This window comes from Octodon degus, unplaced genomic scaffold (assembly GCF_000260255.1).
Source record: "Octodon degus isolate 3935 unplaced genomic scaffold, OctDeg1.0 scaffold00128, whole genome shotgun sequence".
Taxonomy (NCBI): Eukaryota; Metazoa; Chordata; class Mammalia; order Rodentia; family Octodontidae; genus Octodon; species Octodon degus.
Window position 1 is genome coordinate 1,750,059 of NW_004524704.1, and position 22,692 is coordinate 1,772,750.

The 22,692-nt window shown below is 45.2% G+C and overlaps 1 protein-coding gene across 1 annotated transcript; it reads left to right on the forward strand.

Annotated features, from left to right (window-relative positions):
- Positions 1-12,372: 12,372 nt before the first annotated feature.
- Fetub (fetuin B) lies at positions 12,373-22,175 on the forward strand. The gene is made up of 7 exons (XM_023700934.1): positions 12,373-12,663; positions 13,001-13,108; positions 14,378-14,465; positions 18,617-18,786; positions 19,461-19,565; positions 21,029-21,115; positions 21,787-22,175. Exons 1-7 carry the CDS (start codon positions 12,442-12,444, stop codon positions 22,096-22,098), a joined length of 1,092 nt encoding a protein of 363 aa, XP_023556702.1. The 5' UTR covers positions 12,373-12,441; the 3' UTR covers positions 22,099-22,175.
- Positions 22,176-22,692: the final 517 nt, after the last annotated feature.

A 22,692-nucleotide genomic window follows, 5' to 3' on the forward strand; every position in this document is an offset into this window, starting at 1 on the left:
GGGTCTTGCCTCTAGCCTCTTTTCAGGGAGTTCTGCTGAAGGGTTCCCTGCTGGGCCTGCGCTCTGGGTCTATTCAGGATCCCACCAGGCCCTGGGTCATCTCACTCACTCGCTGGGCCTGCGCTCTGGGTCTGTTCAGGATCCCGCAGCCCTCGGTCGTCTCCTCAATTCTATAAACTTTTTAGACAAAGCTTAGACTCATAGTGTATTTTGATTTTATGTGGCTTTACACCTTTAGTCACGTGTATACTTATATATGGAGTATTACAGCATATTATATATTTAATCAGTTATGAACTGATCATTGAAAAGATTTTCTATCTAACATTTAAACTTTAGCTCTCTAATACTCAGTTTTAGTCTTTTCTTCAGCCTAACTGCAGAAAGCACAGGATTTACCTTGGTAAAACACAAAAACTTGATTTTTGATATAGCTTTTTAAAGTTTAACCAAAAACACTTTAGTACATTAACCTTATTGGTTTAGACATTTAGAAAACCCTAACTTTTTAATTATAACCTTTTATATTTTTGGTCACAGAGGGAGTTTTTTTGAATCATCTCAAGGGACCAAGGGACTCCCCAAAGAAATTCACTTTTTTTATATAAGATTATATATTAGAATTTTATCTCTTAGCAGCCTGTGCAAAAAGCAATCCTAAACATTCATATGTTAATATCTTGTGAAAATACACTTACCAGAGCAAACCTTGCTTTGAAATTTAAGCCAAGAATACGTCAGTTTAGTAACTTGATGACTCAGATGTTGTTATGAATATTTATAGTCACTAATCCCATTTATATTTACCTACTCATCTTAGCAATTAGTTTAGATTATTTATGAGAATCAAGGTGCTAGATTATCATAGTTAAAAAATAGATTATCATAGTGAACATTTTAAGTTATATGCAATTTTTACCCAAAGTGAAAAATCCCACAAGCTCTTATATTTTTAAATATAGAAAGTAAGAGGTATTACATCTGAAATTTTTAACAGATGCCAGTTATCATCCTGACTGGCTATGTGTAATGTATGTTAATAATTTTAAAGACATTTTTCCTCTTATTTTACTCATTGTCTTAATTTCTTTTTGGTACAGGAATTGAACTCAGTACCTTGCACTTGCCCAGTGCTGTGCCACTGAGCTATATCCCCAGCCCCAATTTAACTTATTTTTAAGCTATGTGAGCCCAAAAGTGAACACACAGAAACACACATGTTCACCTGAATCACATTACCTTTATGTTACCAAACTTTAAAGTGCTGTGCCAGTTTTAGGGTAATCTCAGTCTCGCAGTGTTTATCCTCTAACGTTTTAAGTGCCTCTAGTAAATTTCAAATAGCTGTATAATTGACTCTTTGGTGAAAATGCTAACCAAGCCAGGAGTGTGTAAGGGCAAAGAGAATTTTTTAAAAAGGAAGTTGAAGTTAGAGAAAAGCCAAGAGAAGGACTGCTGAGTGCATAGGAACTCGCAGCTGGGAAAAGGCTTGGAAGAGCATCCCTTCAGCCCCCTTGCAGTTCAGATCTTGTGAGAAGACGCAACTGGGCTCAAATAAACCTTGTTATCGTATTTTCCCCATTTCATGTCAGGGCTGCCCATTGGTAGCAAAAGGGTAATAAAATAACCAGAACTAAATAGCCAGAACTCCAGTTCAAACCTTTAACAAAATAACTCCACTCAGGGCCAGCCAAATAACTTACCGGATTAAAGTGCCTGCTTAGGCAGACTCCATGCTGGTCCCACCGCCGGAGCATGCTGAGATGGCGATGGAGATTGGGCATGGTGGTGTGCACCGGTAATCCCAGCTCTTAGGAGGCTAACACAGACGGATCATTACGAGTCCGATCTGTAGACCCTGTACTAAAAAAAAGAAAAAAAAAAAAAAAAAAAGAACTCTGCTTAAAGACATCCCACCTTGGGTAGGCAGTGGTCATAAAACAGCAACAAACCTTTCACCTGTTTATTCCTTCCAAAGAGTCCCAACACATCACACATCTACTCTAGAAGATACAGAAACCCCTGCATCACGGCACCTCACTGTCAGTGCGCAGTGTCACCCACAGGGAAGGTTCAGCCAGGGCAAGCCTGTATGTGTGTGGCTAGCTGCCGGCTCTCCTGTGCCCCAACTGTCCTCCTAATCTGGACAAGTCGTAAGTGACCTGTTAATTACAAAACCCCAGGCACATGTTCAGAACATTTCCCAAAGCCCGGCTCCTGGGCTACACTCCAGAACTCCAGCAGGGTTTCAACAGGATGCCCGGACCTGATGCCAGCCCGCGTGAGGGACCCCAGCCTGCCCCTCAGGGCTGGTACGCCGAAGTTCTCACGGTGTCCTAGAGATTCGCATGGTACAGAAGGACGGCAATGCCAGGAAGCTGTCACTGTCATGGCTTTCCTCACAGTAGCCCGCCTACCCTGGTCCTCCAGGGGTGCTTTAATCTTTGTATTTCCTCTTGCACTCAACCTAAACTTGCTCTACAAACCCAGTTTCTCCCCCACTCTTCACTTTTACTTTTTCACACAAACTTTGCTACTGTTTGTCACTCGTTTCATCTAATTTTTTGTTTGAAGCAAGAAGAAGCTGGACACAAACTCCAGCAGGAGACCGCAGTGCCACAAAACCCAGTAATGTTCATTTGGTAGATCACTTATGGAGTTCCCCAGTAACCCTCCCTGCTCACTGACTGGTCGTTGTACCCTTGCACTGTCTCTGATCCTCCACAAGTCACTGGAGTAGTTCATTCTTCCTTTGGACAGTGGAGTGGATTGAAGTACACAAGTCCCTTAGGAAGACTTTCTGAGAGCAGACCCAGTTATGATTACTAGCTTTGGCTTCCTAGCCTCCTGTGTATGACTCCACTGAACTGTTGGTTCCCACTTCTGGGCCTTGAACATGTGGTCCCTCTGCTCTTCTTGGTTCTTCATGGAACGAACTGCTTGCCACTCTTCAAAGCTGGTCTTGGATGTCGCGCCCCTCAGGAATTCCTTGCTGGTTCTTTTGTTCCCTCTGTCTGCCAGGTTTGAGTTAGGGGTGAAGGCCTAGACTTTTGGAGGTAAAACTTTTAAAAATGTCATCTTCTGCTTCCCAGGATGTCCAGTTGAACAGGCCCATAGTAGGCCAGGTGCTCGTGTATGCCAAAGAAGTGTTGCCGAGTGTACACCTAGGAGGAAGCGACTGTGATTACTGAAGGTCGCCTCAAGTTGTGTGGGGCCAGCCCACCTCCAAAAAGGCATCACACAGAGAAAGAAAGGTGCTGCGGCGACAGAAAAGCGCTGCACACAGGGCAAAGTAGCAACAGGAGCAGGAAAAGGGGCCAGTAACTCAGCTTTTAGAATTTAAGGGGCAGGCTCATGTGCTTTGGGTGCCACCCAATGAATCTCCCGTGGCGCCGTGCATCGATGTTTTCCAAGCCTTTTCTGATTTTGTTTTCTACCTCTCTCAGGATAATGGAAGCAGGAATAACTGGGTGCTGCTTGCAGTTAAATAGAAGAAAGTGCGCTGGGAGACAGCTCAGCGGTCTAAGTGCCTGTCTGCCACGCGCAAGGACTCGGGATTGATCCTTAGTACTGCATGCTGTGCTACCCACCGAAACTGGGCATGGTGCCATTTGCTTGTAATTCCCGCACTGGGGAAGCTGAGACAGGAGGATCACTATAAGTCTGAGCTCTGTAGTGAGACCCTGTACCAAATAAGTGAAAGGAAAAAAAAATTGAAAATAGAAGGAAGTGAGGGGCTCAGCTCCTTTGTTCGTAACTGTGCTAAGGGCACCACTGGATATACACTTTAGTTCTTTGCTCTTGGCATCTAATGTGGTGCCTGTCGCAAAGGAATTCTGCTAGTCCCTGGAGAACATAAGACACTGCAGCCCTTGGGTGGAAGAACTTTCTTCTGCTCCAAAATCCACCTGTTCATTGAGGAGTCCAGAAATTCAAGTTTTGTAGCCTCTCCCTACCCTTTCTGAAGGAAAGGCTTCCACTTACTGCGCTTGTGCCATTCAAATAAAGATCATTTCCTGGTGGTTTACGCTGCTCATGTGGATTCTCTCTGGGGAGCAATGTGGAAATTATATAAAGCTTTAATATTACAAATGGCCTTTGATCCAGTAATTCCATGGTGAGGCGTTTAAACTAAGAAAAGAATTAAACAATGATAACTAAATGAAGATTTAACCATGAAAATGTTAATTGCAGCGTTGTTTATTGAAGCAGAGTATTGGAAACCATTTGTCTTACAAAGAGATTGGTTTTAATAACTGAATCAACAGTCATTGGGCTATTAGGTAGTAATTGAAAATCAGTTTGTAGGAATGGGTGTATTTATTTGTCAGCTATTCATAATCCTAAGGAACGACACGAGGCAGAGAACATTCTACAGGCTTGGGTGAAAGCAGTGGGGTGTATGGCTCAGTACTTGGGTGCAGGCAGACGGAGGGCAATAAGGCCGTCTGTGGGCAGTGGAAAGAGGCAGGCTTTATAAAGTAGGAAGGGAGGCAGGGGACAGCAGGCAGGAAGGTCTTACTAAGTGTCAGTAGCCAGAGCTCCCTGGAGGCTTTGTGCCCTCGTGGGCAAAGTCCGAGAGCTGTCCCAGCGGAGTGTTTGGCTGTCATCAACTGTCCAGGTGTTTTGGAAGATTCGATGCGCCATCTTATCTCTCTTGCCACATTCTGTGTTTGCTGAGGGTGGCCCCGTTACTGAGCTGAGAACATGGCCTCAGGCAGGGTACTGGAGAGTCGTGTCCGAATTGAGCCTTACAGTAATCTATGGTTAGACTTTTAAAAGCAAGCTGTGCTATACTATGTGCAGCATACTACTACTTTTGTGTGTGTCATATGCATAGAAGAAAATCTGGAAGATAGTAGTAGTAATTATTAACAATATATAATGAAATGATATTACTTGTTTTATTCTTATAAGGTACATATATCACTTTAGTAGTATTCTTTAATGAGAAAAAAGTAAAAAAAGAGAAAACCCTGGGGGCCAGGGAGATGGCTCAGTGGAATAAGCGCTTCCCTGGCAAGTACAGGGTTCTGAGCTCAATCCCCGGTTCCGCTAAAAAAAAAAGGTAAAAAAAAAAACTGTAGTGAGTCTCCAAGCTCTCTATCCAACTCCACTTATAGATGTAAATATTTTTGGATCAAAAGAAAAAAAGTACCAAGTAGTATGACCTGTGCTGACCAGACATGTGTCACGTGCATCATCTCATGTAGCCCTATAAGTATGCCTCTTGCCTTCATTTTTTTTTTTTTTTTTTTTTTTTTTTTTTTGGCAGAACCAGGGATTGAACTCAGGCCCTTGTGCTTGCCAGGGAAGCACTTATTCTACTGAGCCATCTCCCCAGCCCTTCCCTTCATTTTTATGAGTGAGAAATTGAATGCTGCAGGAAATAAATTATCCTGTCATTGAAGTCACACAGCTGGTGACAAATCCCACCTCACAGGTTTACCTATTCATAAGCTCCACTTCTGCCCATGACATCACACACCAGTGCCCCTCCCCTTGTGAGTACCCCCTCCCAGGCTGCTACTAACATGGAGAAGAATAAAAACAAACCAGCCCCTGAAGTCATCTTCTCAGAGAAGCCCACTAGAAGCCACGGAGCCTTGTATTAGCGGAGGACAGATCAAAGCTATTGGGAAAACTGCTTTGCCCTGCAGTTCATCGATAATGATATATTTGTCTGAGTATTGACTCAGCAATCCACAGTGAACAGGAAGAAGAGACATCATGGACTCTCAACGAGGGTTCAATCCCTGGCTGGACATGTAGTCTGTGACTAGGTGTCTAATTTCTCAGGACTACATCTTTCAAGGAAGTGGGGTTTGGCCACTGACTTTCTAAGGTCCTTTCAATTCCTAAGCATAGACTTCAGTGATAAAATATATACCAAACCATATTTAAGCAACAGTGGAGACAGGAGCATGTATTTCTAGTGTCACATTGTCACTGAACTTCAAAAGATTGTCTTATTCTTATTCTTAAGATGAGGAAGCTGGTTCTGAGAAAATCTCAGGAACAGATTTTTCAACCTCTTGAGCAGCTTCTTGCCAGGGACTTCACAGTCTCTCTTCATCCTCACTCATTCTCCTCAAGAATCTGTGATGGTTGTAACCTTTTCCTTCTTCATCCTGATCTTCTTGGCCCTCAATATTCAGACTAAGTCCAGAACAGAATGAATCAGTCGTCACTGAGCTTCTGTGAAGAGAAACCATCAGGAGCTGTGGCCTCAGGGAGAACCTGCCCTGCAATCCATCGTGGCCACGCAGAGCATGTAGAGAAGGACAGGGGCTTGGGGCGTGGTAATTCACCATGGTGGCAGGGCACAAAGGATGAGAAATTACTCAGAGTCAATGTCCAGTTCAAACTCCAAGAGGGCCCAGAAGGATCGTCCTTACCCGAAATCCCTCAGTGTCAGAGAGTCTCATAAAGACAGCCCCAAACTGAAGCTTCAGTGTGTTCTTATTGGTAGAACCAGGAAGAAGGATAAAAGACAGTAAAGAACAACATCTGTGCAGGAAGTAATGTAGAGGACAGAGGAAGGACATGGGAAGCCCAGGGTGGTCAGTTACATGACTGACCAACCTAAGTGGCAATCAGAGTATGGGGAGGAGAGAACCACAGCATCCATTCCTTAAGGCAATGTGTTGTGGTCCTAGTTGGACTTGTGGCTCTGTGGACTACTTTCAAAATCTCTAGCTGTGCATTCTGGGAAGTTTGGGGCATGTGACTCCAAAAGGCCCTTATCTCTGCACATCCATCTCATGCATATCTCTGACCAACAACCCCATATTGGGACAATACAACTGTCCAAGATATTTTCTTGCAAAACCTCATTTATAGTTGTTATGGTTTCTATCTAGTTGTCCACCCAAAGCCTCATGCACTCATAGGTGGGCTTTTAGGAGCAACTGGATTATGGATGTGTGTTACTGGATTAATATGCTGATTGCTTAGCATAGTTCTGGGTATGGATAATTGATTTGCTGATGAGGGAAACTCTACCCTGAGTCAACCAACCAATACGCTTGCAACTTCAATGGAATAAAAGGGGAAAGAAGGAAAGCTCCCTGCTTCCTGACTGTCCTGGCAGGAGCTGTTGCTCAACTGCCATTCCTGGGCCATGTTTCCCTGCATGGGAAGGAGCTGACTGTGGGGCTGAAACCTCTACAAGTATGAGCCAAATAACCTCTCCTCTTTTAACTTGGGGTTGTTGGGGATCTTGTCCCAGCAATGAGAAAATAGCTAGGGTGATGACTTTTGAGTGTAAGCATCACACACCAGTGACTTAGCCTTGTGCCTGGCATGCAGTAGGTGCTGTCAGGGCTTCCTTGGGCTAGCATGTAGGTAGCATTGGTTATGGTGGGATCTGGTGATAAAATGGCCTATTGGGAGTGAATCTGTGAGAACCAGCATGTGGCATGAGGGAAGCCAGTCGCCAGGCAGCCACACCTCTAGGATGGCTGATAAAGGATGCGTTAGGTCTCCTGGGAAACACCCTGCCTGTGCAAGGCTCAGGGAGGTGCCTCAGAGAAGCATTGTACCTGATTAAACTCTGGTAGGACTGGGCCTGTAGCTCAGGATTCAGGGTGTGTGCCTGCCTCTGGGATCCAGCTAACCCATGGCTAAGTTGTTCCATGGGGTCCTGAAATGATCATGCAATCTGATTACAGGATATAAAAGGGTGTTCTGGGAGGAAGATCTTATCAACATCTATCCAGCCCTGCTGGGAAGACATTAGAAGAGTCATCCCTCTTGAGTGTGAATCAGCGAACAAGCGTCTGATTTCTTCAACAGTTCCCTGAGCAGATGGTTAAGCTGCCAGGTACAAGGAGCTGGCTTCTTCTTATCTTTTAGAATTTCTTTGCTGAAGCGCTAAGGGGACATTGTGTGCCAGGCACTTTGTGTCGAAGTCCCCCCTGAGTCTCACATCTGTCCTGTGAAGAACTGTGGCCTCAGAGAGGGCAGAGAACTCATGCTTAGTCCTGGCCCGCAAATGCAGAGCTGGGATTTGAACCAAGGCTTGTCCAAACCTGGTCTGTGCTGGTAGTGGCACTGCGAAGAGATTCCTAGAGGGACTCTCACTTTCAATGCTACTAGGCAGACTTTCCCTAAGAAAAAAGACTTTCCCTTTCACGCCAAAAGCAATGTTCTTAAAGTTCTGAAAACGTTTTCATACATTGCCTAACTATGCTCCATCAAAGTAAGACAAAGGGAAGTTCTAAATTCACGTGCTTCACAAAGTCAGACACAGATTACTGGGAGGAGTCCTGGAGCCACTAGGCGGGTTGGGAGGCACAGGTGCCATGTATGCCACCGAGGGCACACCGGGAGGGGTCGACAGGACTTGGAAAACCAACTGCAGAATTCACGTTTCTTTCTCTTAGCACCTGGTGCCCCACCCGCACCTGTCCTCTCGGCCTTTCCCTTCAGGCATGCTTTGCCCCCCTTCAGAGCCAGCCTGTGTTAGCTCCCGAGGAAGCATGTGCTAAGCAGAACTTTCTCCAGCTGGTATCCTCCTGGTTCCTGCTCTTTGAGGACAAGACTTGTGCCTGCCTTTCTGACCCATGTGAAGGTGGAAGCCAGGTCCGTGAGACGTCAGGCAGGCTGGCTGCCCTCACACATAAAGAGGAAATAAGCTGGTTGGTCATGGCTCTAAATAAGAATAAGAATAAAAACTATCTAGCCCAGGGCTGACACATACTGAGACATTCCACTGTGTGACTTATGTAAAACGCTGGCCCTTGACAGTGTATGGAGCCCATTCAGTGTTTGTGGACAGAGAAAAGATAAAGTGAGAAAAGGCACAGAAGGAAAACAGGCCAGCTGCAGAGACCTTTCATCAGGGCCATCCCCCGCCTGACTCTGCAAAGTTTGCCCAGCTGCTCACCCTGCCTGCTGGGGTCAAGCCCTGCTGCCCCTAACTCCCCTGATACTCAATCTTACCCACGGCTGTAGGATCCCCTCCTGGCTCCGATCAAGCAAAGCTTGCCTGCTTCAGCTCTCCTGATACAAAACCAATGCTTCTAAGCCACTGTCCTGAGTCTCACCCAAGGCCCCCTCTGTACTCAAAGGCAATTAGCCATTTCTCGGCACCTGGAAGTCCTGAGGGTGAATCAGTGCAGGTGTGATCCCGTCCCTAACCCTGGATGGGCAAAGGCCTCTTTCTGACTCATGTGGAAACCTGAACCTGTGCAATGTAGAAAGCAAAGACCCCAGGGATAGTTGAACCACAGACAGCCAGTATTGTCCCCAGATGTCGTGGATCCAGGGCTGTGCCCTTCCCCATGGCCAGTCCTTAGGGCATCCTCCTTGGGAGATGAGCACTCCTATGACCATGCTTTTACATCAGAGAGGAGGGGTACAGCAGATTCTTTTTGGGGAGGGGGGCTATCAGGAATTGAACTCAGGACCTTGCACTTGGCAGGTAGGTACTTGCGGCACTGAGCTATATCCCTGGCCCCTACACCAGATTCTTGAACATCTTAAACATGGCCGAAACAAAGAATGTGAGCTGTCACATTCGCTATTTTTCCTATCAATCCCATTATTAAGATGGTATTTTGGACAGAGTGGATTAAAGAAAATATAGTTGAAGACAGCTCTGGTTTTTTTTAACTTTTAATGCAATCACTAGAACATTTAGAATGTGTGACTTGGACTGTGCACCTACGGGGTGGTGCGGAGGTTGAAGACTACCCTCCACCAGAGAGCCAGGCTCCAGACTGAAGTCTATCAGTCTGTAAAGCCTTGCACTTTATTCCTCTGCTGAAATAATGCTTCTATGCTGACATGAAACTTGTCTTCAAATGTGATAGGAACCAAACAACCGTGTCCCTGGGGAAGGAGGAAATGTGCGGTATTTTTCTATGAGTAGGTATATAATGCCAGGGGAACCTTTCTTTTCTGGATAAGAAAACTTAATAGGATGGGAGCCCTCTGTGTCCCAGACCCCTCACATGCAGGAGATGGGTGGAATTCAAACCCAGGACTTTCTGATTCTAAAGATTGCCCTCTTCCCCTCCAGTCATTTCCAAGCTCCCATATGCTAAAAGCCAGAAGGACACTGGGCTCAGGTTCAAACAAAGCTGAAACCCAGCTCCCTGGGCAGTGGTGACCACAGTCCATCCCTAAATGGGATGACAGCAGGTGCACAGAAAGGCAAGAACACCTTGGCCTTCCAGCTGAGAGGGCTTGTAGGGAGTCCAAGGCTCTCACCCTGCTTCACAGTGGGGAAGCTGGACCCCCAAAGTTGTGCTGCTCCTCCTTCCTGCTCATACAGGTAGGAGCTGAGCTGGGAAGTCAAGTTTACTCTGCTATCTGTCTACACTTAATCCCCTTTGAACCTGTGTTTGGATCCTGATGTCATTCTCTAGTGGCCTTCACCTCTGCGGATCTCCTATATTTTCTCAGAACCCAGACCCATCTGCAGGAAGGAGCCTAGTGAATGTCTCTTCACTCACTGGCTGGAGCCAAGTGTTTGTGGACCCCAGAATTTGAATATGCAGTTTTCTACTGGGAAAACAAAACAACAAAAATGAAAGCACATTTAAATGGTTTATTGAATCATTTAGCAATTCAGGAATCAGGGCGGGACCACACAATGCTAGCACTACTCTAGGAATGGAGGGGGCAGAAACTTCTATGAAGTGCTCACAGGAGGAAGACAAAGCACCAAGGGGGACTGGGTAGAGTGGAAGTTTCCCAGCCAGGGTCAACTTGGAGGTTCCTGAATGGTGACGTCTCTGATTCTAATGCATTGTTTTCCTTGGGCTTTGGCTTATTCCAGTAGGAACTTAAAATATCAGAGCCCCTGATTTTTTGTTTGATTTTTTTGTTTGTTTGTTTGTTTAGCAATTCCAAATTTTGGTTTCCATTTTCCTTATCTTTCTTGCATTTAAAAGTAATGCCAGCCCCATGGAGAGATGGCTCAGTGGTCTAAAGCACCTACTTAGAACAAGCTTAGCAAAGCACAGGGACTGTGGCTCAATCCCCAGCATCACATGCCAGCCAGCCCCGCCCCCTGGTGGGCTGAGCTGCCCCCCCCACATAAATAAATAAAATAAAAAAAATTAAAAAAAATAAAGGTAATGCCTACAGACCACCCTCAAAACAACTGAGATCGTTAGATTTAGGGTTATAAATTGGTCCTCAAAAGTGATTATTCATTTCTGTAAACGAGCTAGGGCTCTATCCTATTAATATTCATCCTGGCCCAGGTTGTGCCGCTCACTGTAAGAGAACATCTGCAGTGAGGGAGGCGCAGAGATTTAATTTTCATAGTTCTGGAAGCTGCAGAGTCCCGTGTCGAAGGGCTTGCATCCAGTGAGTGCCCTCCTTTTGCTGACATCCTTCAGCAGAGGCAAGAAGTTGCAAGGGAGAACCAGACTGGACTGAGCTTGCCTGTAGAACAAGTCTGCTCCGGTGACTGTGACACTAGTCCAGCGGGGAAGGGCAGCCCTGAGGGCCGAACGACCTCTTCAGGGTCCCGCCTCTCTGCGCTGCTGCGCTGGAAATTAAATTTCTAACACGTGAGTCGGTAACACATTCAAACCGTGGCAGCCTTAGCCCCCTTGCTTCCTTGGACACACATCCAAGGCTCCAGCGGGGCTGCTCAAGAAAGGCTAGGTGAATTACAGGTAGCTGTCATGATGGCCTCGATAAGCCCCAAACAGATGCTGAAAAAGAAGTCAAGAATCCCAGCCAGCCCTCCTGTCCATCATCATTTCTCTCAATGGCGTGAGGTTTTAGTGTTTAATGAATTCGCTTTCACACAGATCCACCGGAGAAAGGAGAGAACGGAAGTGTGATGTGAGGACTTCCGGTACCTCAGTAGCTTCTGTTTCCCCCTACAGACTGTCCAAATATCTTAAATGGGGCTTCGCAGCTCGAAGTGCATCGTGAATGTCACCGAGCTCCTGGCAGGCAAATGAGAAATGAAATGTCACCTTTCTGGTCTAATGAGGCAGTTGACCGTGAAGTCTGAGCTCACTGAGCCCCTCTAAAAACTGTCGCCCCATGCTCCCGACTTGCGTAGCTGTGAGTCTAGACTGAGGAGACCCACAGCACAGGAAGAAGGCGACAGTCTCTCCAAATTGTGGTTCAGAGTGAGACCCGGATGCAAGCCAGAATCCAATCATGGCCTCGTAGGACGTTTGACTAAATGTTTGCTATGATTTCTTGGGGGAAAAGTCTAGGAAACTTAAATTTGCTTAACATACACGCTCAGGGGTCTAAAGTACAATATTGACAAGTCCTATCCAAAGCCGGGAAGTTTGCATTTAGAAATCACAACGCTCAGTTACGACACTGAGTGTTTTAAATCCTGGTCAGCCATTTGGGTTGTAACTATAAAGCTGTTCACCGGCCTTACGGAGTCCCGCAACACAGCCCCTTCCTGCAGCTGCACGTACTGATTTAGCGCAGCCCTATTTCCGCAGCATGGATTGTTTCTTGCCCCTCGCACTCTGTGCCCTGGTGCACTGTGGGACCGAGGCTCCAACCTCGCAAGAGGTCACCTCCTCACCTCTTCTGTCCCGGGGCTGCAATGACTACGATGTGCTGGCCACCGCAGACCTGGCTCTGCAGCACATCAACAGACACAGGGAGGACGGTTTTGTGCTAAGTCTCTACCGCGTGTACGATGTCTGGGAGCACAAACAGGTACGAGATGGCTCCCCCTGCTGGCACAGGCGTCTGGGCAGGGTGCGAAGGCTGAGCGAAGGTTGCTGGGAACCCTGAGGAGCCTTTGGGCAGATGCTTTCCAAATGGGGAACCCTGCTGAGAGCATCCTGCTGCTCTTCTGCGTGGTGGGTGTGCTGCAACGCTCTTGTTCCTGGGGACATCCTGCAGAGACACCTGCCCGAGGCTCAGTGGCTTATAAGGAGTCTCCAAATGCACTGTATTCTTTGGTTTTCTTGTAGAGCAGGGTGATTTTGTCCAGTCTGCAAGGGGGTCCGTATCAACTGGAACCTGCTGTGTTTCTCCACCCTCCCCGCAGGCCAGCCAGGGATCTCTCTTCTACCTCACGATGGAAGTGTACGAGACCGACTGCCACGTGCTCAGCAGGAAGGCTTGGAGGCACTGCACGAGAGTGCTTGCAGAATCAGCAAGTGCTCATTCTTAGGGGCTCTCTGGGGGGGAAACGAGCTGGGAAACAGAAGCTTGCTCCACACCTCCCATCTGTCCAGTGTGCCTCTTTCTAATTTCCTGGCCAGGGTACCCGTGTGCTTATTTTAAGCTATAGAAAAAAAAAAAGTTTAAGTAAAGGGCTTTCCGGGAAATCCCTTTGGGATAATATTGACCAGAATTGAAAAGTTGCCCTCACATGATTTTCTACCCCCAAGATTCACCTGTAGTCTCTGAACCAGTCTTTAAATTGTGAGAAAAATAACTGGATAAAGATTCGGGTGTGGCATTAAGGTAGATAGCTGGTACAATGGAGGGGGGCTCTTTAAATTTGTTTTATTTTGCTTCAGTGAACACTAATAGGAGGCTTAGGCTGAAAAGAAAGCGATGGCTTATAGGATGGGGCTCCCAGGATTACAGTGGAAGGGTTTCCTACACTTATGGAGCTTACATGGCCTCAGAATTGATTTTTTTCCAAGATGACCTTTGAAGACATTTGAAAATAGTTACTTTTTCCTTTGATTTCCATTACCCTGGAGGCATTTCCCGTAACTAATAGGAACTATGCAGCATGAGCACGGGACAGTGACACAAGCATTCAGATATAAACTTGGCCATCACGATGTCTTTTCTAATCACTTACTTAACCAAGTTAGTCACCTGCATGGAATTTTTGAAAAGCACAATCCACTTGCCCTGTTGTGTATCACATTTGTTATGGTGACACTAATGACGGTGACACATACACTAGCAAGTGCACACCAACTCTAGTAGGATAGCAGCTTATTTCTCACTCACGCAGCATTCAAAACAGACATTCCTGATGGGAGGGGCTTGGCCCAGGGGGAAGCACAGACAGGGGTTCCTCGGATGCTGCGACTCAGACTCCTGGGTCCCGTGGCCACATTTTCTTTGCTCGCTTCCATTGAGGAATGAAAGAAAACTAGCATGGAGGACAAAAAGTGTGCCAGGATGGAAGTGGTCACATGTCACCTCTTGTACTCACCTTCCTGGGGTTAGAACTCAATTACTCACCCATCATTGTGAGGGAGATGGCAAGTATAGCTGACTGTGGCCCAGGGAAAGGTTAAACAGTGGATGAGCTGCAGTGTTTCCCCGGCCCAAAGCACAGGAATCTGATTGTATGTTTCTCACTACTTTAAAACAAAGTCTGCCGCAGCATGGGAGGGGCAGTTTAAGGCATCGGGATTCTCTCCGCTGTCTCATAAAATGCGTTTGTTGGTTACAGGCTTCTGGTCAATGCAAAGCAATTTTTTATCAGAACAAGCCAAAAGAAGTTTCTTATCTACCTGCTTATAACTGTACTCTTCTCTCAGGTAAGAGATTGAGTTGATTTTGTTAATTTTATTTTATTTTCCTTTTAAAGAAAATAAAACAAGAAATGGCAAGAACAAAGACAATAACAAAGCAACATAAAACAGTAAAAATGGGACAGAATTCCAAAACAAGAATAGAAAATTAACAATGGTTATTATTCATGTATGGTTATCTTCATATTTGTGGCTCAGCTCGCCAGATGTAAGGATGGAAGACTGATCAAACAATTAATTAAACATTAACTCTTCCTTTCAAGAAGCCTTAATTTTTTTCATTGTCCTTTTTATTTTATTTTAAAGTCAGTATAGAAATAATAGATAAGACATTTGAGATGATAAATTTTGTTAATTTTAATAAGAGATTTGTTTTTGAAAGGCATTTGACTGGGGATTTGTCAAGAAGGTATAAGGTTCCTCACATCCTTACTTTTTATTCATCCTGACCTCAGTTGGTTGTTTCATAATTCCAGTGCTTGGGCCAAGGAGAGAGCTCAGTGACATAAGAGACTGCCTGGCAAGCACAAGGTCCCGTGTTCAATTCCTAGCCCAAAAAAATAAATAAATACATAAAAAATCTCCAACACTTGCCTCACTACTAAAACCCAGCTTACATTCACTTCAGTCACACCCACACTTCTACATTTACGTCCTGTACCAGCTCGCACATTGTCAGGCCGACGTAAAGGGTTCAATCCCTCCAGTCGGTCCCAGGCTCCTTTCTAGCTGTCCTCATATTCCATCCCACTGGATGCCTGTTATCTGAACACACCCTGCGCTTTCTGCACTCGGCCTCTTGCTGGTGTCTCTCCCTCCAAGGTGATGGCCTCCGCCTCTGCCTTGGAACTCAGGCCTCTTTAAGGAAGGCTGCCGGCATTGCTTCTTCCACAGTGCTGTGCATTAGAAAGGCGTGACGTGCTCCTGTTCTGCATTCCTATCAGCTTTGGCTAAACCACTCATGGAGCGCAGACCGTACACTCATGGCCCGGATGTGGAGTCATGTATCTCCTGTTGTGTAGAGTGTTTTGTCCCTCCTTCTCCCTACCACACACTTGCTAGCTCCTGCCAAGATTAAGCGTATCGATATTGTTGGATAGGGGCCAGTGAGATAGCTCAGTGGACTAAAGTGCCTGCTTAGTTGAGCTGAGGCAAGCGCAGAGTCCACATTTCAATCCCTGGCACCACATTGCAGTGCCAGCCCCACCCCCAGTGCAGCTGCACCAGCCAGAGTCTGGGCATAGTGACGCATGCCTGTAATCCCAGCTCTGGGGAGGCTGAAAACAAGAGGATCTCTATGAGTCCAAGCTGTGTAGTGAGACCTTGAAATAACCAACTACATAGTATATAAATGAATAAAATATTGTTGGATAAATGAATAAATTGTCAAAGAATAAGGCTAAAACTAATGACCTGTGAAATATGCCCATAGATCCATTCTTTTGTTTATTTATTTATTTTTGGTACTGGGGATTGAACATGGTTCCTTGTACTTGCCAGGCAGGTGCTCATGCCACTGAGCTACATCCCTAGCTCATGTGCATTCATTCTCAATCTGCCTTTTAATGAGAGGAATTCATGGAAAGCAAACATTCAGCGTGGGCAAATAAGATATGGCTACTTGTCAAACTAGTATGTGAATGTGACTGCCCTGTGGAGCTTGTTGATTCTTTTTTGTTTGATTGTTTTGTTTAGTTTTTTTAAGAGAATAATAGCAAGGGAAAAAATTAGAAAACAATACAGAATTTCACTAAACAAAAAATAAGAATTCAATAATGTTATATTACATATTGTTGTCTTCAAATTAGTTGTTCAGATTACCAGATATAAGCATGCAAAATTGGTAAAAAAAAAAAAAAAAGCTGTAAGAAATTAAAAAGGAGAGAGAAAGAAAAGTTTAATCATTAACTGTTCATTTCAATAGACCAGCAGAAATCAGCGGTACAATCATCCAAGTTGTCCTCTACTTATATGTAAATATATTTTTTCCCCTTCCATCTTTCTTTCTTTTGTCCTTTCCCCCATCTCAGTTGTTTCTTCCCTTTGAACAGATTCTTTCTCTTTCACAGTATCCATTGTGCCTTTTAGATTTTATTTATTCTTTGAGGTTCTTACACTAGTGAGACAATACGCTGCAGGTTTGATTTATTTCACTTGTAAGTACAATCTTCAGTTGCATCTATTTACCTATAAAAGCCTTGAATTTAGCTTTTTTATAGCTGAATAATACTCCATTGTGCAAAAATACCACATCTTTTTTTATCTACTTCTCAGTTGATGGGCATTTGGGTTGTTGCAAGATTTAACTATGACAAATTGTGCTGCTATAAACATGGGTGCACGTGTATCATGGTGGTATGATGGTTTCAGTTCTTTTATACCCAGGAGAGGAATAACTGGGTTGCAAGGGACCTCTAATCATAGTTTTTTGAGGCATCTCCACACTGATTTCCATATTGGCTGCACTAGTCTGGGCTCCCACCAACAGTGGAGAAGGGTTCCTTTTTCCCTGCAGCCCCTCCAGCAGTTGTTATTGGTTGATTTCTTGATGATAACCCCTGTGGACCTTGATAAAGGGCAGCTTCTTGTTCTGTTGCCTGGGCAGGGCCAGCGATCCTGTATCTCCAGCATGCTCCAGGGCTCAGCCATGCTCCTGGTTCCTTTGAATAACAGCACACCAAGACCAGGGTTGTACTAGCTGCGGCTTAAATTTCTGGTGTGGACACAAGACTTACCTAAGACAAATGAGAGAACAATGACTACTGAGTGATCGCAGCCCTTTCACGGCAGTCCTAGTGATCAGCCTGTTGATGAAAGAGTGACCATTGTGCACACTGCCCCCCATAACCTCCCTCAGGTCCCATGTATACAATTAATCAAAATGGCATATTTTCTTGGGAAACACAACTTCAAGAAAACCTTCCTAACTTGATTTTTACATTAGGTTTGCCAATGCCCACTCCTCTCAAACAGAAATTTGATTGTCTTAGTCACATGATTCATTCTCTCACATCATGCAGTGATTTGACCAATTTTGTTTTCCAGTTCACTGACATTTTCTAACCAAAGAGGGTGCATGTCTACCTGTTATTATGTCATTTGCTTATTCTGTAAGCATCTATGAAACACTCACTTTATTATTTCATTTATTTATTTGTTGTGGTACCAGGGATCAAACTTAAGACTTTGCGCTTATGCTGCTGAGCTATCTCCCTGGCCCTAAGCCCCAACTTTGTATTAGAAATTTTGGTAGGTATTCAGGACTAAAGACAAATAAAACATGGCAGTAATGAAATCCCAACCTGTTAAAGGCACCCAATTTACTCTAAGAGACAATGCTAAGGAAAGACATTCAACTAATGCACATGGCTATCTTATGTCAATATGCTGTATTATAGATCTCTGAATAAAATTCCTAGATTAAGTAAATCTGTGTGCATTGAAAACGATCTTACTTTGATTTCTTTCTTTTTTCCAAGTCAACATTGATTTTTTTTTGACAAGGATACTGAGGATGTTGCAACTATCACTTAAAATAGGTCCTTAGGCAATAGATTTAAATTAATTTACTTTTTTTTTGTATTTTAGGGAAGGGTCTACAGGGTGTTCAGAGTCTCACTACTAGGTCAGACTTGTAGTGATCCACCTGCTTACAGCCTTCCAAGAGCTGGGATTACAGGCACATGCCACCATTCCTAGTCTCAATTGCTGTCTCAGTGTGCTCCGGGGGCAGGACCAGCACAGCAGGCCTAGGGATCAAACCTCCAGCCCCTGCACCTGCTTGCAGGTGCTTTAATCTGCTGAGCTACTTGGCTGGCCTTTTAATTTGCAATTTTATTTGGTGTTAATTTTTTAAAACATCATCTCAAAATAGATGCCCAAATAATGCCCTCATGATACATTTTTACAATACATTCAGATGTTTCATAAAACATAATGGTATTTCTTTTTGAATTATTTACATGATGCTGCTCATTATAGAAAACATACTGAAATAGCTAACTTCTTTCCTAGAAAATATTTTTCTTCCTCCATCCTTGCCAATGCTCAATGTTATCCTTTTTATCAAAGTTTTGCCTCTGTTGTCATCACACAATTTGTGACTATAGGACTGAAAGTCAATAATATTTTTAAACTGTTCTCTTTGGTCTCAACAGGTGCTACCGGCAAGATCCGTAAGCTGTGCCATGGATGTTTAGCCTGCAGAATCATTGACTCCTCACATCCACAAGCTTTGGAAGCAGCCACTAAGGCTCTTGCGAAATACAACAGCGAAAGCACCTCGAAGCAGTACTCACTTGTCAAAGTCATCAGGGCATCCATAAGGGTAAGGCTGAGATGCAGGGGTCAGCCACACAAGCCACATGTCTCATAACTGCCGCTGTAGGTCCCTAAACTGAGAACCCAAGAGCTGTCTGCCCCATGCCCTCTTCTTGTAGACCTGATGCACCTGCAGCACTGGTTCAGTTTTTCCTGTTTCACAGAATGTTTCAGGAGTGGTGTGACATCCTTTTCCTTCATCTACCTTAAGGCAAGAGAGGGAGACAGATGTATCGTCTCACCGGGAGACTGCAGATGCTCCCTGTTGGCTGCTGTGTGCTTCTGGTTGCCTAGCAGTGCAGCAGTTAGCAAGAGGGCTGTGTCTCCAGGTTAACGCCCAGGGCAGAAGATGACTTATGGACATTAGGGGAAGTGGATATTCACGGGTATTTGGATTATGTTGATATTCCATATGAAATTAATCTAAATGACAGATCTACATGTGGAAAAATAAACTCAGTAAGGGAAAATGTTTAGGGCCTATTCAAATCCTTCAGAAAAATGAGAAAGATGTGGTGATGGAGTTTTCTGAACTGGAGCATGACGATGTGAGGGACCACAGATGTGTGTGTTGTCAAGGCCTCCGGGGATGTCATTTCTGTACAGTGATGCTGTCAACCTGTGTCTGTTCATCATATGGGAAGGTGCCATTTTAATGTCCCAACTCCTGTCTTGTAACAGCGGCTGCCTGTTGCTGCTACTTACCGTGTGCACTATCTAATCAGAGAGTCGCCGTGTAACAGATCCCAGTCCAGCAACTGCTCACTCCAGCCCTCTGACTCCCCGGTGAGTGTCTCTGAAATGCCTTAATGTAAGGTGTGTGCTCACAGCTTGTCTCTGCTTGTTTCCCACTAATTATACAAAGTAGGATCAAAATACACAGTGAATGTCTAGTTAGCTTGTTTTTTTAAACGACATTTTGAGACGTGGTCTCTTTATATAATGGTATTACTGAGCCATAAAGAAGAATACACTGGAGACTCGTGTAGGTCAATGGGCACAACTTGAGTCTCTACTCATAAGGGAAATAAACCAGATGCAAATGTGTCAATGTTGTCTTGTCTCCCTGGCGTGAGAAGCTGAAAGAGTAAACGTGATCCAAAATGTACAATAGATACTGTAAGATGGGAAGAAACTTTAGAAAGAAAAAGAAAGTAGTTTAGGGTAAGGGAAAGAGGAGAAAGGGAAAAGCAACAGCGAAAAAAAAATACATTTATCAAAGATAGTTACCATAGTTACGCTTCAAATTTCTGTCAGTTCGTTGAAAAGATAGATCTGCACTAATATTGTTTGGCCAATTAAATGCGAATATCTCGTACTCTGAGTAACTGATTTAAAGATAACAATACACAATGGATTAACAATTGTTACCCTCCTATTACATTGTTTTTGGAATTTTGTGTCTTTTTCTTTAAAATAAAAAGAATACACTAAATGGAATAGAAAAAAAGGAAGGCCGGCGGCCATTAATGCCCCTGAAGTACATCCTCTTGCTTCAGATACTCTTGTCTCATCATTCATGCTACTTCCCGAAGCAGTGCTGGAAGTCCTCTTTCATGAGTGTCTTTCCAAGGTATGATGAAAAAAAAAAATACGGTGACTGCTGTGCACCCAGCCGAAAGGTGGAGTCATCGCAGTGCGTCCTTGCCCACCTGGCACTGGGCACCGGGCAGTTTGTAGCTCCTCCCCAAAGGCAAAATGACTATGAAAGGTAAATGTTTGAATTGACTCAAGTCACCAAGACACCCGCAGTGGCACAAGACACTCAAGGAAGCCTTCCAGCACTGCTTCAGAAAGTGCAAGTGCTGAGGGGAAGTGTGAGCTCGAAGTGAAGAAGAATAGTTTGAAGGACTTAATGGCAGTGTGTCTTTTCTTTCTGCTCTATACAAAGAACTTTCCACTAGTCAGAATTTTGTTCTACAAGAAATACGGAGTTTGGAGCCAGGGACATAGCTCAATAGAATAAGCGCTTGCCTGGCAAGCACAAAGTCCTTAGTTCAATCCCCAGTACTGCAAAAAAGAAAAAAATGAAAATAAGAAATCCTGAGTTTTCCATCAGTGATGGTGATTTAGCCTCCCTCATATAATCTCTTAGTAGTGATAATTTGGAGAGAAGGGGCCCAGGGGCTGCCTAGCACATAGTAGGACTATCAATACGTTAGTTGCCCATGGGTACACAGGAAACAAGTTGATTTCCATTTATGTTAGCTAATCATTTTCCTCATGTGACTTTGCATTCTTTCTTTTAGCCTGCTGGTCTTTGCTTCGGTGTTCTGTTTCTGTACGAGGGTCTTTCTAGACCTACCATTGGGGGTTGTGACCTCTTTGAATCACAGGTATTTTCCAATCTAACAGCCTTCCTTTGAAGGAAAGCAATTATCTACGTTCTACTTAGCGCCCCTGCCCCTTTACTTTTCTCGAGACCCATGACCACCACTTTAGTTAAACCACCCGAAGGCCACATCTGCATGGTAACTGGTGTCAGAGACCCATCAAACATTTTTTGACTCACAGTGCAGTCCCACAAAATCACCAAGACACACTCAGAGACAGAGCTACTAGCTTTGATGGCTCAGGCCTCTAAGGTATTAAATTCACTGTTCTAAAGTAACCTTACCTTAAACCCCAGAGAAAAATTATTTCCACGAAACATTCAATCCCTCTCCAGAGATATTCACAGAGCATGTACTGTAGGACAGTCAGGAGCTCCCATGAGGGCTCCAGGCCTGCTCTGCCCCTGTTAACTGCATGCGCTTTGGCACTTAGCTGCCCATCTGAGATGGGACAGCAGCACCCACCTCCTTCAGCTCCCTCAAGAGAAAGGAATGAGAAGACCTGGGTGAGGGGTGCGGGACAGGGTCTGGTGCAGAATATATGAGAAAAGATGCCTGCTTCTCCCGCCATTGGGAGCAGAGACAGCTCCCTGGCCAGAGGCCAGCTTAGCCCAGTAGTGGACATGGCCAGCTTTCCCCACAGAACTCTGCATTTGAAAACATTCTTGTTTCAGGGTCAGGTGCCCAGAGCTGAGAACCCTTCCAGCTCCCCCACCAAGCCTACCCCACTGGGATCCATCCAGTACATCCTTGACTTGAATTATACAATAGCCAAAGAGTACCAGGAGTTCGAGTACCGCCCGGAGACCATCCCTGAGATGCTGTTTCTGACCACCGATCCACAGGGAATCACGCTGGATATCTCCTTCCTCTTTCCGGGCTCCCAGCAAGAGAAGCTGGTTGTTCTGCCCTTCCCCAGAGAACGGTCCTCTGCTGAGTGCCCCGGACCTGAACAGCTGAACTCATATTGGACCATCTATAAGTGAGAATCAGAGACTGTCCCGTGGGTGTCCTATAAAAGATGAGGTGTGGTGTGGACGGGACAGAGAGACAGAGGGCGCGGATGGCGAGCGGCTAATAAAGTGTGTCTCTCTGCTTGTTCCCTGTCTCCACATGCTGCTCAGAAGTGGAAAAATGACACCATACTCCTCCCTTGGGCTGCGCTGACAGGGGGCTGCGTCCTCCAGGCTGTGCCTTCCTGTCCTGTGGACGGAGCCTGTCTGTCTTCAGCTTCTCCCTCTTGCAGGGAATTTATCCTTTCCGAGTACACTGCTGCTCCTAGCTTTCTGCCCTTCCCTCGAGGGATGCCAGCCCCTGAGGCTCAGTGGAGGTGCCCTCTGAACCCCACACGCCCTGCCTTTCTCATCGGCCTGCCAGTGTCTGGGCCTTGTGGGTGAGGTGGCTCACTGAGAAGGGCACTGGGCAGACAGCGTGCGTGTCCCTGTGCCAGGCTGTGGGGACACCAGCCCACAGAGGCCCGCGGTACAGCAGGCACACTCGGAGCAGACATCGAGGGGCCAGTGTGGCCATTAGGCCCTTAATGAGACCTTGTCTCAAATTTGAAATTCTTTGCCTGTGTT